The following is a 16516-nucleotide window of genomic DNA, read 5'->3' on the forward strand; positions in this document are numbered from 1 at the left end:
TGGATTTTAATTCTTTATTTTAAAATGTTTTCACAAGTAGCAAAAGTTTGTTTTTTTGAGGAGGAAAAAAACCCACAGAATTGTTCACTATTGTCAGAATGGCTATAAAACACATACGCTTTTCCAAAGATTTGTATCAGGATAGAAATTAATATAAATATATATGTATATATATAAAAATAAATGATTTGGTACTAAGAGATTCAACTAGGACAATTTCAGTGAGGGAAAGAAATAAAGGGGAAAAAATGTAACATTGCAATTTTGTAAATCCCTTTTTTAAAGGTCTTCAAAATTTTCAAAATCTTCCACCGAGCATGGAAGAGGGGAGGAGAACCACAGTTGCCACTGAAATGTGTTTACAATAACCAGGTTTTATATCATTCATAGGTGTCACCATGACAAGACAGATATGAAGATGTCAGAAGTGCATAAACTCTGTTTTTTACATAAATGATACATATTTCAAGCACATATTTCATGATTTAGGGCTGTTACCTTACTTTACCGCAAAGTAGTAATTCCAGACCCCAAGACAATTGCCACCGCTTTAGGAAAGGAACAGTCTGACAACAGTAACGCGCGCCCGCCGTCCGAGCCAGGCAGACACAAGGGCCCGGCGCAGAGAGCTGGCTGATAACGAGATCTCGCCGAAGCACTGACATCCTTCACAATTATTTGGAATATTGCATTTATCTGCTGGAAGTCAGAGGGGTTGGAAATTCAGCTCTTGTCCTTCCCTTGCAGAAGCAGCCCTCCCCCCGTTCAGCCATCACCAGACCATCTCCTACAAAGCTGACCATTATTATTTTTGCTGCTATTCCATTTTCCTCATTCGCAACACCCCAAGTCCCAAACTACCCGTCAGGACTCACGCAGAAGACACCGCACGAGGTTCAGTCTGCCAAAATTCTCACTATTTCTGGTATAGCCTCCTTAGAAGAGGGTGCGAGGGGCAGAGGAAGAAAACCCGCTCCTCTTTCCTCCATCCCGGCCCTGCCAGCGGGTTGGGGCGCAGCCGGTCTCTCCTCCATCCCACCCAGCGGGCAGGATCCCTCGCAGGGTGCCAGCGCGGGCCATTGCCTCCCTCTAGCGTCTGCAGCGCAGCCGCCTGTGCCCCCTCCTAATTAGTCACTAGAGTCCTTTCAGCTCTCCAAACAAGAGGAATCTGGTTTGGCCCTGTGAGTAATGACCCATAATTAATGTTTATAGACACTCCAGAGTATGAGAATTCTCCAAGCCCCAGGAGCGCCCGGGGATCAAGCAGCTTCCAGAAACTCTTCTATAATTAACATTTAACGATTATGCAGAAACCCCGAGGCAAGCAGCTGTCTCCGCTTCTGCAGGAGAGGCCTGAGGGCAACTGGACATGAAGACAAACTATTTAGAAACCCATCATCAGCTCAACTTTTCTCCCCTCCTGCCCACGGACTTCTCACTTGTTCTAGAAAGAGAGAGAGGTGCGAGCGTCACTTTGGCACGACGGCAGCAGCTGTATTCGTAGGAGGGACTGAAAAACACCCAGCTCACGGGCCTACCCAAAAATGGCCCCGTCGCTATCGTGAGGCGCGTGGAGAAGCTTCACCGTGTTCAGGTCACGAGCTGGCTGCTCTCAGCCAGGAGGAACCGGCAGCGGCGCATGGACGGGACTTCACAGCACCCGCTGGTACGGGACCGTTCATTGACAGGGCGGGTGAGCAAAAGGCAGGAGCACAAATTTCTGTCCGCACCTCAGCCCTGGTAATGCTTTAAAAAAAAATCCTTAAAAAATATATTAAAAAAAAAAAAATCACATCTAGATGCAACCTTAAAAATGTAAACTAGCAAGGCATTAAGCCGTAAAATCAATACGAGTCAGTGGCTGAAGTAATGAACGAAGTGGCAGAGTTCAAGCGACTGCAGATACCTAAGCAAGACTCTCCTCTTCCCAATTTAGAAAGTAAATCTTTCCCGTAAATCTGTTTGATACACCAATGGGTCACTTTAAAATGCTCCTTTGGGCAGCACTCTTGCCCCTCGCCCCTGAGCACCGACGAGATCCCCTAGTCACTCTGCAGGACTCAGGCTAAGTCTAACAAGCACAGCGATACCAGTGTTGCTCCTCGCCTCAGTCACAGAAACACATTCACGGTCATGGGCGTTACTAGAATATGCTCTTTCCCAATAATGTAACACTAGCCTTTGTATTTTAAACAGCCCAATTGATAATTTAATACACTTTTTATTCAATATTTATTCCCATACCTTTGAGACATCGCAAAAGCTGATGTCTTTTGAAAGGCTCTTAGAAGTGAAACGATTTAAGGTCTGGACTCACTTACGTGCACAGCTCTGTTCCTGGTCAAGTCAATGAGCAACGGCAGCCCGCACTTGGTGTAGTAAGGACTTTCACTGGAAAGATATATTTTAAGACTGAATTTCTACTAAAGAAAGGCTCTTTTGTAAACATTTATTAAGATCTGGGAATACAAAATGCTGGTATAAAGTCACTTAATCAAATGTGACCTGAACAGAGACAGATAGGACCAACACGGTACAAGAAAAAAAAAAAAAATGCTGGGGAGCGGCTGAGGGGGCTGGGGGGGTTTAGCCTGGAGAAGAGGAGGCTGAGGGGGGACCTTCTCGCTCTCTGCAGCTGCCTGAGAGGGGCTGGAGTGAGGGGGGGGTTGGTCTCTGCTCCCAAGTTACTAGCAGTAGGACGAGAGGAAACAGCTTCAAGCTGCATCAGGGGAGGTTTACATTGGATATTAGGAAGAATTTCTTTACTGAGAGAGTGGTCAGGCACTGGCACAGGCTGCCCAGAGAGGTGGGGGAGTCACCATCCCTGGGGGCATTCAAAAAACATGTAGACGTGGCACTTTCGGGACATGGTTTAGGAGGCCTGGGGGTGTTGGGTTGATGGTTGGACTTGATGATCCTAGAGGTCCTTTCCAACTTTAATGATTCTAAGAGTGTGTCTTCCCTTACACTTATTGCTTTCAACGAGCAAAGAACAAGCACTTACGACAAATCTGAGGGATTGCCTCAGAAAATACTAGTGACAAGGGACTTGCCCTGTAAATGAACACAGGACAGGAATATTGTGATATTGCTTAAGGAGGAAAACATGCCCAGAAAATAAACTGAGCTCAGTAATTCTGCATTAGTTATAATTACAGGGATAATTGCTCCGGTTTTGCAGATACTGCTAAGAAAAACAGGAGAACCCTTCACTGCTTTGCAGCGCTGTAACAATTAAAATACACTCCTGCTTTTCTCAAAACAAGGACTGAAGGAGACTGCCTGCCCTCAGAACAACCCTAGACGTACTATAGCCATTAAACAGCTTTTAAAATAATAGGAAGTATTTGTTTAAGAAAGCCTGCAGTTTGAAAGTCTGAGGTCTTATCAAATGCTTACGATCGAGCCTTCTTGTATTAGACGCTCAGTTTTTAAATGTATATTTTCTATATTTTCAGTGAAAGCGCTTACTGCACAAAGCGCTGGCTGCTGTTGCTCACTGACTTGAGCAGGAACATCCACACAGTTGCTTTATTTCCCCTTCCCAGTTATAAAAAAGTGCTAGAGAAAATTCTTTGCTCCCAGTCGCAGGCTCCAAACGTCAAATGCAAGGATCCAGGTTGTGAAGTGGTAAAAGACCCTGCGTGAGAGACACCACAGTCCGAAGGCACGGCCAGGACAGACTGCAGAAGAGTGCCTAGCTCCCAGGGCTCTGCATCATGGCAGCATGAGGGATTTTGCCAGTCTCATCCAGAACCACTTTTTGGTGCAAGGGTTGGTGTAATCGCAAATTGTAATGAACCGTAAGATACTCGGAAACTCGTTCTTCATGGTCTTGCACTTGACTGGAATCAGCCGCTTGAGACGAGCACCTGAAAGACAGGTCACACAGGCAGAGGATTACACAGAGCCACAGTCAGATCCTCTCCCCTTTTTCTCCCCACAGCAGCACACACATCACAAGATCCAGGTTTGCTCCGGACTTTGTGTCATCTCATTAAAATGCAAGTAGCTCTCACCCTGGAGGTTCCTCAGTCCCGAGCCCTCTGCTAAGAACGTTTCACTCAATTTCGTAGCAGGACCCCTCTAGCATGCGTAGGGCCACTGGCACTGATGGGAGCGATAAAGCCTAATGAACTGCAGGTGTGAAAGAACAGAGCCCAGTTTCTTGGGGAACACGCACAGGAGGATACAGTCCTGACAACTTCCAGGTGTGTGTGAAGAGAAAAGTGAGAGACTAAGCTGCCTTTAGATGGGTCAGCTTTGCTGGGTTATCTCCAGTTCCTTTTCCTCCTACCCTGATTCACTCAGGCTGCAGACAGCACCCACCGATTACAAGGGGCCACGAGGAATCACTCCACTAACGTGAACTGGTTTTTTTGAGGCATGCACCGTATCTGACAACTCTGTGCTTGTGACTGCTTGAAGGAGCAGCTCTCCTAAAGAGGAGCCTCTCCCCTCGTAATTCTCCACAGGGACACCTGCTACCAGCTACACCACGCTGCCCGGCACGAGTGACGACACCGAGACCTGGATGAGGCAAGAAACCAAAATTTCATAACTGCAGCAGATGCTTAAGTAATCTGCGAAGCTCCCAGAACTTGCCACGAAACGCCTCTGTGTGTTACCCCACGCAGACAAGTAACTCTGCGATTTCTGTAAGCCTGTACTTACACGCATGGTTTTAGTGGTAGGGCTCAGGTCATTACAGACGGGCATCTCTTTTCCTGTTGTTCTAATGAAAGACACGATGCCAACAAAAAACCAGTGAAGAACTGGAAGGACTTTGCTATAAATCTTGATGACTCAGGGCTGATGCAACATGCGAGGGCTGTTCAATGGATTAACGGCCATTGTCTGAAATTACTGTGTCAAGGAAGACAGAGCTAATTCCTAGCTCTGCCACTGGCTTCCAATTCAGCATCACTTACATGTCAGATCCCTCATCTAGAAAAGACACTTTGCATGCAGACGCTCCTACACGTATAACCTATCCTCCGCACTATTAGGCTGTGCTGCACTTACTCCCCAGCAACATACACAAGTGTAGGATAACCAGTGGTTAGAGAAAAGCAATCTGAACAGACTCGACAGAACTAAATTCATGGCTTTTCAATTCAGAACAAAATATATAACAGATTTTTCCAGTCCAAGTTGAACATTCATTCCATATTTTGTTTACCTATCCTCAATACTCAAGGATCTCCACAAAAAGCTGTGTGTTCATTACCTGCTACCCTGTTTCCAGCATTTACTCCCACCCTGAATTTATTATAATACCTTACTCTTTAGTAACCTATTTCCTGTACAGCTCCTAAAGCGCTTCAGAAGCCTGACATGCAGCTACGGCGTCTCTGAAGCAGGCAGCGTTAGCCCACTTGACAGCTGGCGCACCGAAGCACAGACAGCCAAGCTTCTCGCTCGCGGTCATGCAGAAGGTCAGCGGCAGGGCAAGGAACCAAGCCCAGGTCCCTGCCTGCACAACAGAATTATAAAGCCACCGCTAGTTTTCATAGCTGCTTCTGATAGCGATAAATCACTGTTTGCTTAGAGAAGGGCATTACACCCAGGGCAAGCCCTGTGCCTGGCTGGGCTTCCACGCACGTGAAACGTGGGTCAGTGGTGAGAACCCAGGTCTGAGACCCAGTTACCGGCTCTGTAACTATTTATTGTCTCCTTTCTCGCCTGTATTTATCTAATCCGTTTAAACACATCTGAGACTACCCCTCATTCTGCATTTGAGCAGCGCCCAGTAGTACAGCACTGCTCTCAGCTGGAGATGTGACTGTAATAAAAATTATGATGTTGACACACAATTTTGGATGGGATATTTGTGAGATCTTACCTGGGGAAAGACTAAGAGCAAATTTGGTCTGAAAATCACATTCATCACTTTCCAGGTAATCATCTGAAATGACGACCACCATCCTCCGACACCTGAAGATAAAGCAGTCAGGGGAGAAACATAAAATGTCAGCAGAGATACTTCCCATTCTCACTGGCAGAATTATTTATTCCTTTGAGTTGCTCCGGTGGAGAAATGAACCTGCCAGCTGTGTTCCAGCAGGAATTAACTACAGAGCAGGGACTACTGACAGATAGCTACGTTACATGCGAAAACCTGATGACAGATACAGCTCATATACTGAAACCAAAGAAATAACAAAGTCTGGCTTGTCTGTGCAATCCTTATCTGATCCACTGTCTAGATGCTACCAGCAATGCCATCTTAATTACCTGCTTACACGCTGCCTTCACTGAGTGAGCGTAACCAGCAGTTTTTAACTTTAGAATGAACTGGACAGAGCTTTACTGTACTCGTATTACTGTGAATTCACCTGGATTCATAAATTTGAGCTTTATTCTCTAATTTGTTGCTTACATTCGAGGGGCCTGGTTGTAAACCACACGTTAGGCTCTCCATGGAAGGCTACGCTGTGCAACAGCCAGGACAGCGAGCCAAGAGAAAAGGCATCAAACGTAAGCAACATCACTACAGCGGCGTCTTCCTTGTGAACACAGTGAAGCGACATGTTTGGGAACGCTCGACTCTTCCTTCTGGGGCAGGAGCATAAAACAAACCCCACGAAGACGTCCGTGCGGATTTTTACTGCTTCACTGGCACCGCTCCGCAGACATCACGGTAAAATGAAAGTAACGTTCCGTTGCGCCCAGCTGTCCCAAACAGCCTCGGTTCACTTACCTCTTCTCTATAAGCTCTCCGCTGATGGACCACACGCACGTTCCTGGCAAGACATCCCGATCAAATACACAGAGCTTCAGTTTGAACTCTGTTTGTTCCAGCTCCCTGATCATCTCCTGGACAAACTGAAGGTCTTTCTGACAGTAGCAGATGAAGGCATCAAACATCTCTGTTCCGTTCCCTGAAACCATTACAAATTTAGCTGTCATCTTCTACTATAAATGAAGATAACTCCTGGAGTGAACTTCCCCTAGGTCCCACAGACTTTGACTCAGAATCAGGAGCTTTGACAGACAAGCTCTGGCCGAACTTGCGAAGGTAATTTAACATTTTACCGTCGCGGCCTCCTGTCCATCACAGGGCTGGCAGGAGGTAACACATCTGTGCCTTGACTGCTGTGTTTCGTGGTCCAGGCTATTCACATAAACCCACGTTTGCTGGCAGCGGTTAGGGAAGGGAAGCTGAGATGCAGGCATGCAAAACCTGCAGAGGCAATAACATCCAGCTGCAGGGGAGGGGGTGGAGACGGAGTCTGGGAAGAATTGGAGGGAGCAGAGTACCCCAGGGGATGCAACTCAGAGCCCCGATGCTCTGGGAATTTGCTGGGAGTTACACATCTAAAATCTCCTCGTGGCTCTGGGTACTAGTTCTCTAGTTCAGGTCACAGAGATTCAAACTTCCCAACCAAAACCTTCCCGCAGGCCCTTCACCCAGCAATGTCCTGACATCCGCTGTCTACTGAGCTGGGAGCCTTGAAATTAGGAACCTGCAATTTTTATGGCTAAGATGTCAAACTTGGGTACCTGGAGCGATATCCTAAGTCAATGGCCCTGCTTTCCAAAGCTGTTAATGGCTGGCAGCTCTTGCTTATTTAGCACTTATCTAAATAGTAAAGTATTATACTTAAGGGTGATGTTTCTCATTATTAAGTGCCTTAATACTGCTGGAGAGTTTCCCATTGTGTTATTTTTTTTTTCTGTATCAATGTCACTACATGTATTTTCAAGTTTTTATGCCAGTTAAAGCTTATCACAGTGAAAAAATAGGTCAGGCTCTAAAAGCTGCTGAGAAAAGCATCAACCCGGCAGGCAGATCCAGCCCAGGAAGCATCCAGTCAAGCAGAAGGGGAACTGTCTGCCAGGTCAATCAAACCGAGGGTGCTGCTTTAGGGACACTGCGCTAACTTGGGGGTCACATCAGGCAAAGCTGCCGTCTACAAACATGGCCCTATTGGTCTGGTCTCGGGGCATTTGGGGAGGGTTAACGATGTCCCCAGGTACAGCAAAGGTGGCCACCCAAAGCCAGACTAGCCAGAGGGGCATCAGAAGAGGGGAGGTGACACATCTCCGCTCAGCCTCAGCTGCTGCTCTGCCTGCCACAGAACTTTATAGGATGTCTGTTCCCTCGGCCCACAGCTGCACACACACGGCATGCACACACGGCATGCACACACGCAGCCCGGCACACACACGCAGCCCGGCACACACACACGTGGCATGCACACACAGCCCGGCATGCACACACGCAGCCCAGCACGCACACACACGGCATGCACACACAGCCCGGCACGCGCGCAGCCCAGCACACACATGGCATGCACACACGGCATGCACACACGCAGCCCGGCACACACACGCAGCCCGGCACACACACACGTGGCATGCACACACAGCCCGGCATGCACACACGCAGCCCAGCACGCACACACATGGCATGCACACACACGGCATGCACACACAGCCCGGCACGCACACACAGCCCGGCACGCGCGCAGCCCAGCACACACATGGCATGCACGTGCAGTGCAGCATGCACACACATGGAATGCACACATGTGGCATGCACACACAGCCCGGCACGCACACACATGGCATGCACACGCAGCCCGGCACGCGCGCAGCCCAGCACACACATGGCATGCACATGCAGTGCAGCATGCACACACATGGAATGCACACACAGCCCGGCACACACACACAGCCCGGCACACGCGCAGCCCAGCACACACATGGCATGCATGTGCAGTGCAGCATGCACACACATGGAATGCACACACATGGCATGCACACGCAGCCCGGCATGCACACACACAGCACTGCATGCATACACAGCACTGCATGCATACGCAGCACCACATGCAGCACTGCACGCACACATGTGGCATGCACACGCAGCCTGGTGCACACATGGAGCCCGGCACGCGGCATGCAATGCAGCCCGACACGCACACGCAGCCCAGCACACACACACGCGGCACTGCATGCATACGCAGCACCGCACGCACATGCAGCCCGGTATGCATGCATGCGGCATGCACGTGCAGTGCAGCATGCACACACAGCCTGGCATGCACACACGCAGCATGCACATGCAGCACCGCATGCACACGCACGCACGCGGCATGCACACGCAGCCTGGCACACGCACACACACGGCATGCACACGCAGCACTGCACGCACACGCAGCACGGTACGCACACATGTGGCACGCACACGCAGCACCGCACGCACACGCAGCACGGCACGCACACATGCAGCATGCACATGCAGCCCGGCACGCACACGCAGCACCGCACGCACATGCAGCCCAGCATGCACATGCAGCACCGCACGCACACGCAGCACCGCACGCACACGCAGCCCGGCACGCACACGCAGCACCACACGCACACATGTGGCACGCACACACAGCCCCACACGCACACGCGGCACCGCACGCACACGCAGCCCGGCACGCACACGCAGCACCACATGCACACATGTGGCACGCACACGCAGCCCCGCACGGACACGCAGCACCACACGCACACATGTGGCACGCACACGCAGCACCGCACGCACACGCAGCACTGCACGCACACACAGCATGGCACGCACATGCAGCCCGGCACGCACACGCAGCACTGCACGCACACACAGCATGGCACGCACACGCAGCCCGGCATGCACACGCGGCCCGGCATGCACACGCAGCCCGGCACGCACACGCAGCCCCGCACGCACACATGTGGCACACACACGCAGCCCCGCACGCACACGCAGCCCGGCACGCACACGCAGCCCCGCACGCACACATGTGGCACACACACGCAGCCCCGCACGCACACGCAGCCCGGCACGCACACGCGGCCCCGCACGCACACATGTGGCACACACACGCAGCCCCACACGCACACGCAGCCCGGCACGCACACGCAGCCCCGCACGCACACATGTGGCACACACACGCAGCCCCGCACGCACACGCAGCCCCACACGCAGCCCCACAAGCACACGCAGCCCGGCACGCACATGCAGCCCCGCACGCACACATGTGGCACACACACGCAGCCCCGCACACACACGCAGCCCCGCACACACACGCAGCCCCGCACGCACACGCAGCCCGGCACGCAGTCAGACACGCAGAAGACCTGCGTGCGCAGCCCGGCGCGCAGTTGCACACTCACACGGCTGCACATGCAGAGCTGCCCACGCAGCCCAGCGAGCACGCACTGTTTCCTCTCTCCCCACTTCCCACCCAGCCATACTTCAAACCTCGCTTCCCTTTTGTTCAGGACGGTAAGATCTGCCGAACTGAGGGCAGCGTAGCCAAGGCAATCCGCCTGACATCCTTCCCCCTTGACCCCGACCGCCTGCGCTTTCAGCAGCGGTTGCTCGGTGCCAGCCTGTGCTACGGGACACATTTCTGGGAAGTCTCCTCCCACGCGCCTCCAGCGGGCCCTGTGCCAGCCCGTTTCTGGGTACGGCGTTCCCCAGGGCTGCTTCTCCTCTCTGCCCTAGGGAACAGGAAAAATGGAAATGCCTGCAGACTAAAGCATTCTGGCCTGGGGTTTGAAAAGTCACAGGGAGCAATGAAAGCAAACAGGCTTCCAGCACTTCTCATGGGGATCTGCTACAGCTGAAGGCGATTCCAACACGAGGCACCACGCAGCAACGTAATCATGGGCGCTTACCGTACGGATCGTCCCTGGTGGTGATGCCCATCAGCTCCGACGTCTTCGGCACGCTGCTGTCTACCGCTGGCACTTGAAGCGGCTGGTCGGCCTGCTCCCGCTTCCTCTGCAAGTACTTCTTACAGTCCTCCTCTGCAAAGACACACAACTGTTGCAAGAGGCTCCTGTGACGGTGGTGTTACGCCGCTGGAGTTCTTTAAAGCAGGAATAGCTACTTCGTGGATGAGGGGTGGCAGAGGGGAAACCCCTGTCTGGTTTTTGGTACCTGTTTATGGACCTGATGTCCTGGAATTTCTCTCATCCCTTTTTGAACGTCTCGATGCTGCCTCCGCCACCTCCTCTAACAATTAATTCCTGAAGCTCACTCTTGCTGTGTAAAGAAGTACTTTCTTTTACTTGTTTTAAACCGATCTCCTATTATCTTTAGATCTAATATATCCCAGTACGCTTTAGACGGCACGCATCGTGCACGCAGCAGGTCTCTACTGTCTGCTCTCGCTGTTATCCATTTTGGAGTATTTAAAATCATCAAATAACTGGGGCGGGTGGGGATTCTCAATCAGAAGTCTTCATATTGTCTTTCACTAATAAATATAGACGCACATTAGCTGATTCACACCACCTTCGTCAGGCAGAACTGCAGGTGATGATGAGTACGTACGCTCACCCCATGCAGGATAATGTAAAATTCTAGCGAGACCCAGAAATGGGCTTTATAAGGTGCAACAACTAGTGGAGATCGTCCTCAGCTCAGGCGGAGGGGGTGCGTACATCCCCTCCGGGATAACCGAAGCAGGCCTGTCGCGTTCGCTGCTGTGAACTTCCCAAACAGGACAGTGATGGACACAGACTATAAACAGATTCTGTTTAAAAATTAATGATAAACCTAAACCTAAAGTTTTTGGAGAAGTGACAAGAAACCCTTCAGCCTCTGCCGCTCCACAATATGCAATTTCAGAAGAACTTGAAAGTAAAAGGAGATTTGAAACCCGGAATTAACAAAAAGATGAAACTCCCTAGAGCCTTCTCCTTTACTTAAAATTAAAGCAAACAAAAATACGAGTATCAATCAGGAAAGCACTGCTCACTCGGGGGTTTCACTGGTACGGCTACAGAGATCGCTGGCGCAGCAGCAGCAATGTAAAGGATCTCCTGGGGGCGCAGGACGCGGTGGGAGCCCGGCGAGCGCCACTCTAACCCAACCCAGGTCCGTAACAAGCAGGTCTGCAGGAAGCCCAGCTCCTGAAGCCCCATCCTCTGCGTCTAGCTCATCGCTTTGCATCTCATGACTGGATCGTCCCCCGTCTAAGCGTCCGGTCTGAACAAAGCTTTTCTTGAGGCTGAGGCGTTCCCAACCTGCCTCCCTCCTCCCCCTTGCTCCCCAGTCCTGCACTGGAGAGAAGAACCCGCCGCGTTCTCTACCAGCCAGAAGGTTCAGATTTCAGGTCTTTCCTCGCTAAAGCACAAATTCGTGTCCCACCTCTCTGCTGGCTGCCTGCGGCCAGGAGGTGTGCGCGTTTCCCGTCAGGTAAGTCGGTGTCCTTGAAATCAGGATTAATCATAAGGTCATTAAGATTGGAAAAGAACTCTAGGATCATCAGCTCCAACCGCCAACCCAACACCCCCAGGCCTCCTAAACCATGTTCCCAAGTGCCACGTCTACACGTTGTTCGAACACCCCCCGGGGGTGAGGATAAACCCACTTTGAATTGGCCAACGGGTTCAGAAGTTCCACGGGCAGGGCCAGCACGCAGCCACCACCTTACGCGCGCCTTGGGCCCAACGTAGCCGGCTCCACAATCCACAGTATTGCTGAATAGGCAAGAACAGGCAATTATTTAAAGACATATTAATACTAGTGCTCAACACAGAAATGTTCATTTGAAGTGGATTTGCTCCACGTCTTCTCTCCTTGTTTCTCCCACCTGCAAAAGTGGTCTCTGTGCTGCCCTGACCTGCGTTTTTTAAACTGGCGCCCAGAGCTCATCACCGCACGGCTCCCGGCTGACCCGCAACACGCGCATTCACGCAAGCGCTCTCCTGATTCATCCAGGCAAGCCTGCGCGCGTGGTTTTGATGCCCTTTTGGTGCTGTAATCCCAGGCCCCATTGACCCCTACAGGATAAACCTGAGAGCTGGGCAAAGCTTTCAAAGCAAAACGCCGAAGCCTCACGGTTTCATTGCAAGTGCAAACTGCGGGCCCTGTCGCACTGGAAGTACCAGTAGGTCCAGTGAAGCAGAAAGGATGAAAGACATTCAGTAATTTGGCACGGATTAGTCCCCAGTTGGAAACAGTGCCTGACTCCACATGAAAAAGGATGCAAAACAACAACAAGTAGCAAGAAACTTTGAGCTCAGTTGTCCCACTCCACGCAGCATCTAACTGACACAGTACAGGCTTTACCTTCCTCTAACAGTCAAATAAAAGCCTGAGGTATTGGAGAGAAGGAACAGAAACATGAAACCTAAAGTGCAAGATGATTAGCACGATGAGAAGAGAGAAAACAGACCCAGTAACTGCCAAGCAGGAAAGCAGCACTTTTATAACAGGTCAGGAGGAAACAAAAAGCGTTGAGTTTCAGCAGAAAAGGGTTAGCACAAACGTACCAAAGCAAAGAGCTTCACACCCGTAAAGACGATTTTACAACGAAATAAGCTGCTGAGAAAGATCCCACTTAGGGCAGATCTGCTAGGATGGAAATGCTGCATCCTGCAAGTAACAGTGTAACAGGGAGCTGCCAAACCCAGCCCCGCTGTACAGAGCGGCCAAACGTGGAACTGTTCAAGGCCGGAGGAGACACCGATTTTTAGCATCCTAAGCACAGCCAGGAACGGAGCACGCGATGAGAAGACAGGGAACTGCGTCTGCAGTAGAAACCACAAACCAAACGTCCTCTGGAGCTGTGCAGCACCAACAAGTTGTGTCTAACAGGGATGCTGTGTCCCAAAGGCTCATTTGCTCTCACAAGGGCATCAGGTGTCATTTGAGAGATCCCAGAGTGTCCGAGACACCTGTTATGGGCTAGCAGGCATGGCACTGGACTGACAAACAGCCCGTGTCACCAGGAGGTAGAGGCCGTCCAGGATATCCTGAGGCCTTTCAAACGACTTGAGATGCCTTCGTGTGGGCAGCCGAATCGTGCCCCAGATCTGCACCTACTACAATGAAAGCACAGACCGCAGAAACCTCAATCCTGATGTTTCCCGATGCTGAGCTGAATCTCTCTGCAGGAGTCCCAACCAATGGCGTAAACAAAGACGCCCTTGGCATCAGGAAATACCGGGCATAAGAGCGCACGCAGTCGTCCATTTCCTTTCCGCTAACAAGTGTAAATATCTCCCAACTTCTACAAGAGCTCGGAGCGCTAGCGACAGGCCACGGGCCCTAGCTGCAATCCTCAGCCAAAAATAATACAAGACTGGAATGGCCTCGCTGGGTCGGGCTGAGGGTCCTTCTACCCTGGCATCCTGTCTGCAGCCGTGGTCAAAAACAGACGCCGTGGGGAGGACAGAGAAATAAGTGTACAGCAACATTTCTCTAAAATCATCTATCTTTTAGGTATAATCTACAATCCATTTTTATAACCTAGCTTTTGGATAACTTGCACTTAAGGAATTTCCTGAGTCAGAGGCAATATTTTTGTGCTGAACAGCCCTCAGTGGGTTTCTCTTGCACGAATTTATCTGTCTCCTCTTACCAGCGTGACCCACTGCCGGGCTAAACTTGGGAATTTCCTGAAGCCCAGGTTCCTCCCGCTCATTCCGCTGTTGCCTGCTCGGGGTCTGACACAGACCCACCACCGCACTGCCTCCCAGACGGCCAGCTCCTGAATTCAGGGCCAGAAGCAGCCTTGGTGATGCCCAATGTTTCTGTGAAGCCCCAGCTCTCTCGCACAGCTGGAAGCCTCTCCTATTTGTGATGAACCCCTGATCAGTGGGTCACGAAGCACGCTGATTTTTTTGCTGTCTTTCCCAAAACTGAGTCTTCAGAGTGCATTCTTGATTAGGAGTGGCAAGAGGATGGGGAAGTCCTCAATCGCTGCTTGGTCAGGCTCTCTACATAGATGAATTTCTACATCTTTACTTATCTCCATGAGTAACAGGAAATGAGATTTATTATTTCTTCACCACTAACCCAGTAAACTATGTTATACAACACAGGGCTTGTTGAGAGACAAGAGATAGAGGGAACGGAGCCTCTGGCTTTTGAAAATCCTTCGGCAATTACTTTCCCCTTCTGGAAGAGCTGGGTTCCCTCCGAACATCTGTGATCATGAAGAACGGGAAGAGCCTGTAAGGAAGTTATCAAAACAGCACCAGGACCTTTGTATTTCTCACTGACCTATCTCAATCTTTTTTAAGTTTGCAAGGAATTTTTTTCCCCTTCCATTACCCTGTTAATTATTTTTCCCTTCCTTCACCAGGTTCCACACCCCCCTCATCTCTCCCTGCAAATATCTTCCTATCGCACAGACCCGCACACCACAACTCTCACACCGTCCCGTGTCCGTGCAAGCTGCCTCCTGGCTGCCCTGGCCCAAAGCATCCTCTGACACGCAGAAACTTTCTTAGTGAAGGTTTGGGATAAGTCGAGGCTCCGGATTATGCTTAAGCAGGGCTTACGGTTAGCCGAAGTGCGGCCTCTATAAAAGCACCGAGGTCGCTCCTCAGCCTAGGAAGGGCTTTTCTGTTTGCGTGCGATTTTTCCCTCAGCATCGCCCCGCCGGGCGGAGCAGCAAGGAGCAGTACGAACAGTGCATTCCGTGCCCGGCCCCCCTCCCTCCGCGGCGCCGGGGAAGCGCAGCCCGGCGCCCGCGGCAGCCCCGGGGACGAGCGGGCTCGGTCCCCGCCCGCCCTCGCCCTCCCTCAGGCCGGGCCCGGAGGCTTCCAGCGGCGGGGGCCGATCGCCGCCGCCGCCCCGAGGGAAGGGCCCGCCCGGGGAGGTCCGCGGGGGTGCCGCCGGGGCTCACCCACGCTGTCGGCCAGGTCGAGCAGGACGTCGTGTCGGCCCAGGCGGCGGAGGAGGTCGAGGAGGCGGCCGACGGTGGCTCCGCCGGGGCAGCGGCTCTGCCAGTCCTCCAGCAGGGCGGCGGTGGGGTCGGGCCGCGCCTCCAGCCGCCGGATCTCCAGGTACTCGCAGCCCAGCTCCTCCGCCAGCGACGTCCAGTCGGCGGCCGTCGCCGCCCGCGGGTTGAGGTACAGGCCGAGGCGGCGCCGGACGCTGTAGTTGAGCGCTACCATGGGCACGGCGTGGAGGTCGGGCGGCGACGGGGCGGCCGCGGCGGCGGGGCTGGAGCCGGGGCTGGAGCTGGAGCCGGAGCCGGGGCCCACCGGCGCCGTGGCCATGGCCGTGGCCGCGCCGCTCTCGCAACTTCCCGCCGCCGCCCGCCGGCCCTTTCGCTTCCCGCCTCGCCCCGCCTCGCCGCCGCCGCCCGCCCTCCGCGGCCAGGGCCTGCCCGCCTGCCTCGCCGCGGGCGGCCGGCGGGTTTCGGGCTGCTGGGGGGCGGCCGGAGCCCCCCGCTTGCCTTGGGCTTCCTCCACAGCAGGGGACGCCCCGGCCTTCGGCCCCGCTGCTGCCTTGAGGAGCCCGGACCGGGGGAGCCGCGGTGTGGGTCGGGGAGCCGCTTCTGCCACTGAGGGAGCGGGGCTGCCCCGAAGCTGGTTTCCTCTATTCCCCCCCAAAAATCACCCCTTGACGGCTACATTCCTGCCCACCCCCCAACACAACGAACAGCGGGATTACTGACGTGGCCCGACAGCGGCCTGTGTTCGAAATCACTTGATTTGTATGAGAGGGAACGGCCTCGAGCTGCTCACGGGAGGTTTAGGTTGGATATTAGGGAAAATTTCTTCCCTG

The 16516-nt window shown here is 52.5% G+C and overlaps 1 protein-coding gene across 1 annotated transcript; it reads right to left on the reverse strand.

The window, feature by feature from the left end:
* MYD88 (MYD88 innate immune signal transduction adaptor) lies at window positions 1-16089 on the reverse strand. Its single transcript, XM_064445119.1, has 5 exons — window positions 15630-16089; window positions 10660-10791; window positions 6704-6884; window positions 5846-5937; window positions 1-3872 (listed from the first exon to the last, which is right to left on the reverse strand). The coding sequence occupies exons 1-5, from the start codon at window positions 16003-16005 to the stop codon at window positions 3718-3720; spliced, it is 936 nt and encodes a 311-aa protein (XP_064301189.1). The 5' UTR covers window positions 16006-16089; the 3' UTR covers window positions 1-3717.
* Between the last annotated feature and the right edge of the window lie 427 nt (window positions 16090-16516).

Source organism: Phalacrocorax carbo, chromosome 2 (genome assembly GCF_963921805.1).
Source record: "Phalacrocorax carbo chromosome 2, bPhaCar2.1, whole genome shotgun sequence".
Classification (NCBI taxonomy): Eukaryota; Metazoa; Chordata; class Aves; order Suliformes; family Phalacrocoracidae; genus Phalacrocorax; species Phalacrocorax carbo.

What these genes read in the sequence shown, in the direction of transcription:
- MYD88 (XM_064445119.1), bottom strand. Translation starts at nt 16,005, where the DNA reads ATGGCCACGGCGCCGGTGGGCCCCGGCTCCGGCTCCAGCTCCAGCCCC. An exon ending in CGACCTGGCCGACAGCGTGG is followed by an intron (nt 10,792 to 15,629) that starts GTGAGCCCCGGC and finishes GTGTCTTTGCAG; the next exon opens with AGGAGGACTGTAAGAAGTAC. An exon ending in GGAGAGCTTATAGAGAAGAG is followed by an intron (nt 5,938 to 6,703) that starts GTAAGTGAACCG and finishes CTTTATCTTCAG; the next exon opens with GTGTCGGAGGATGGTGGTCG.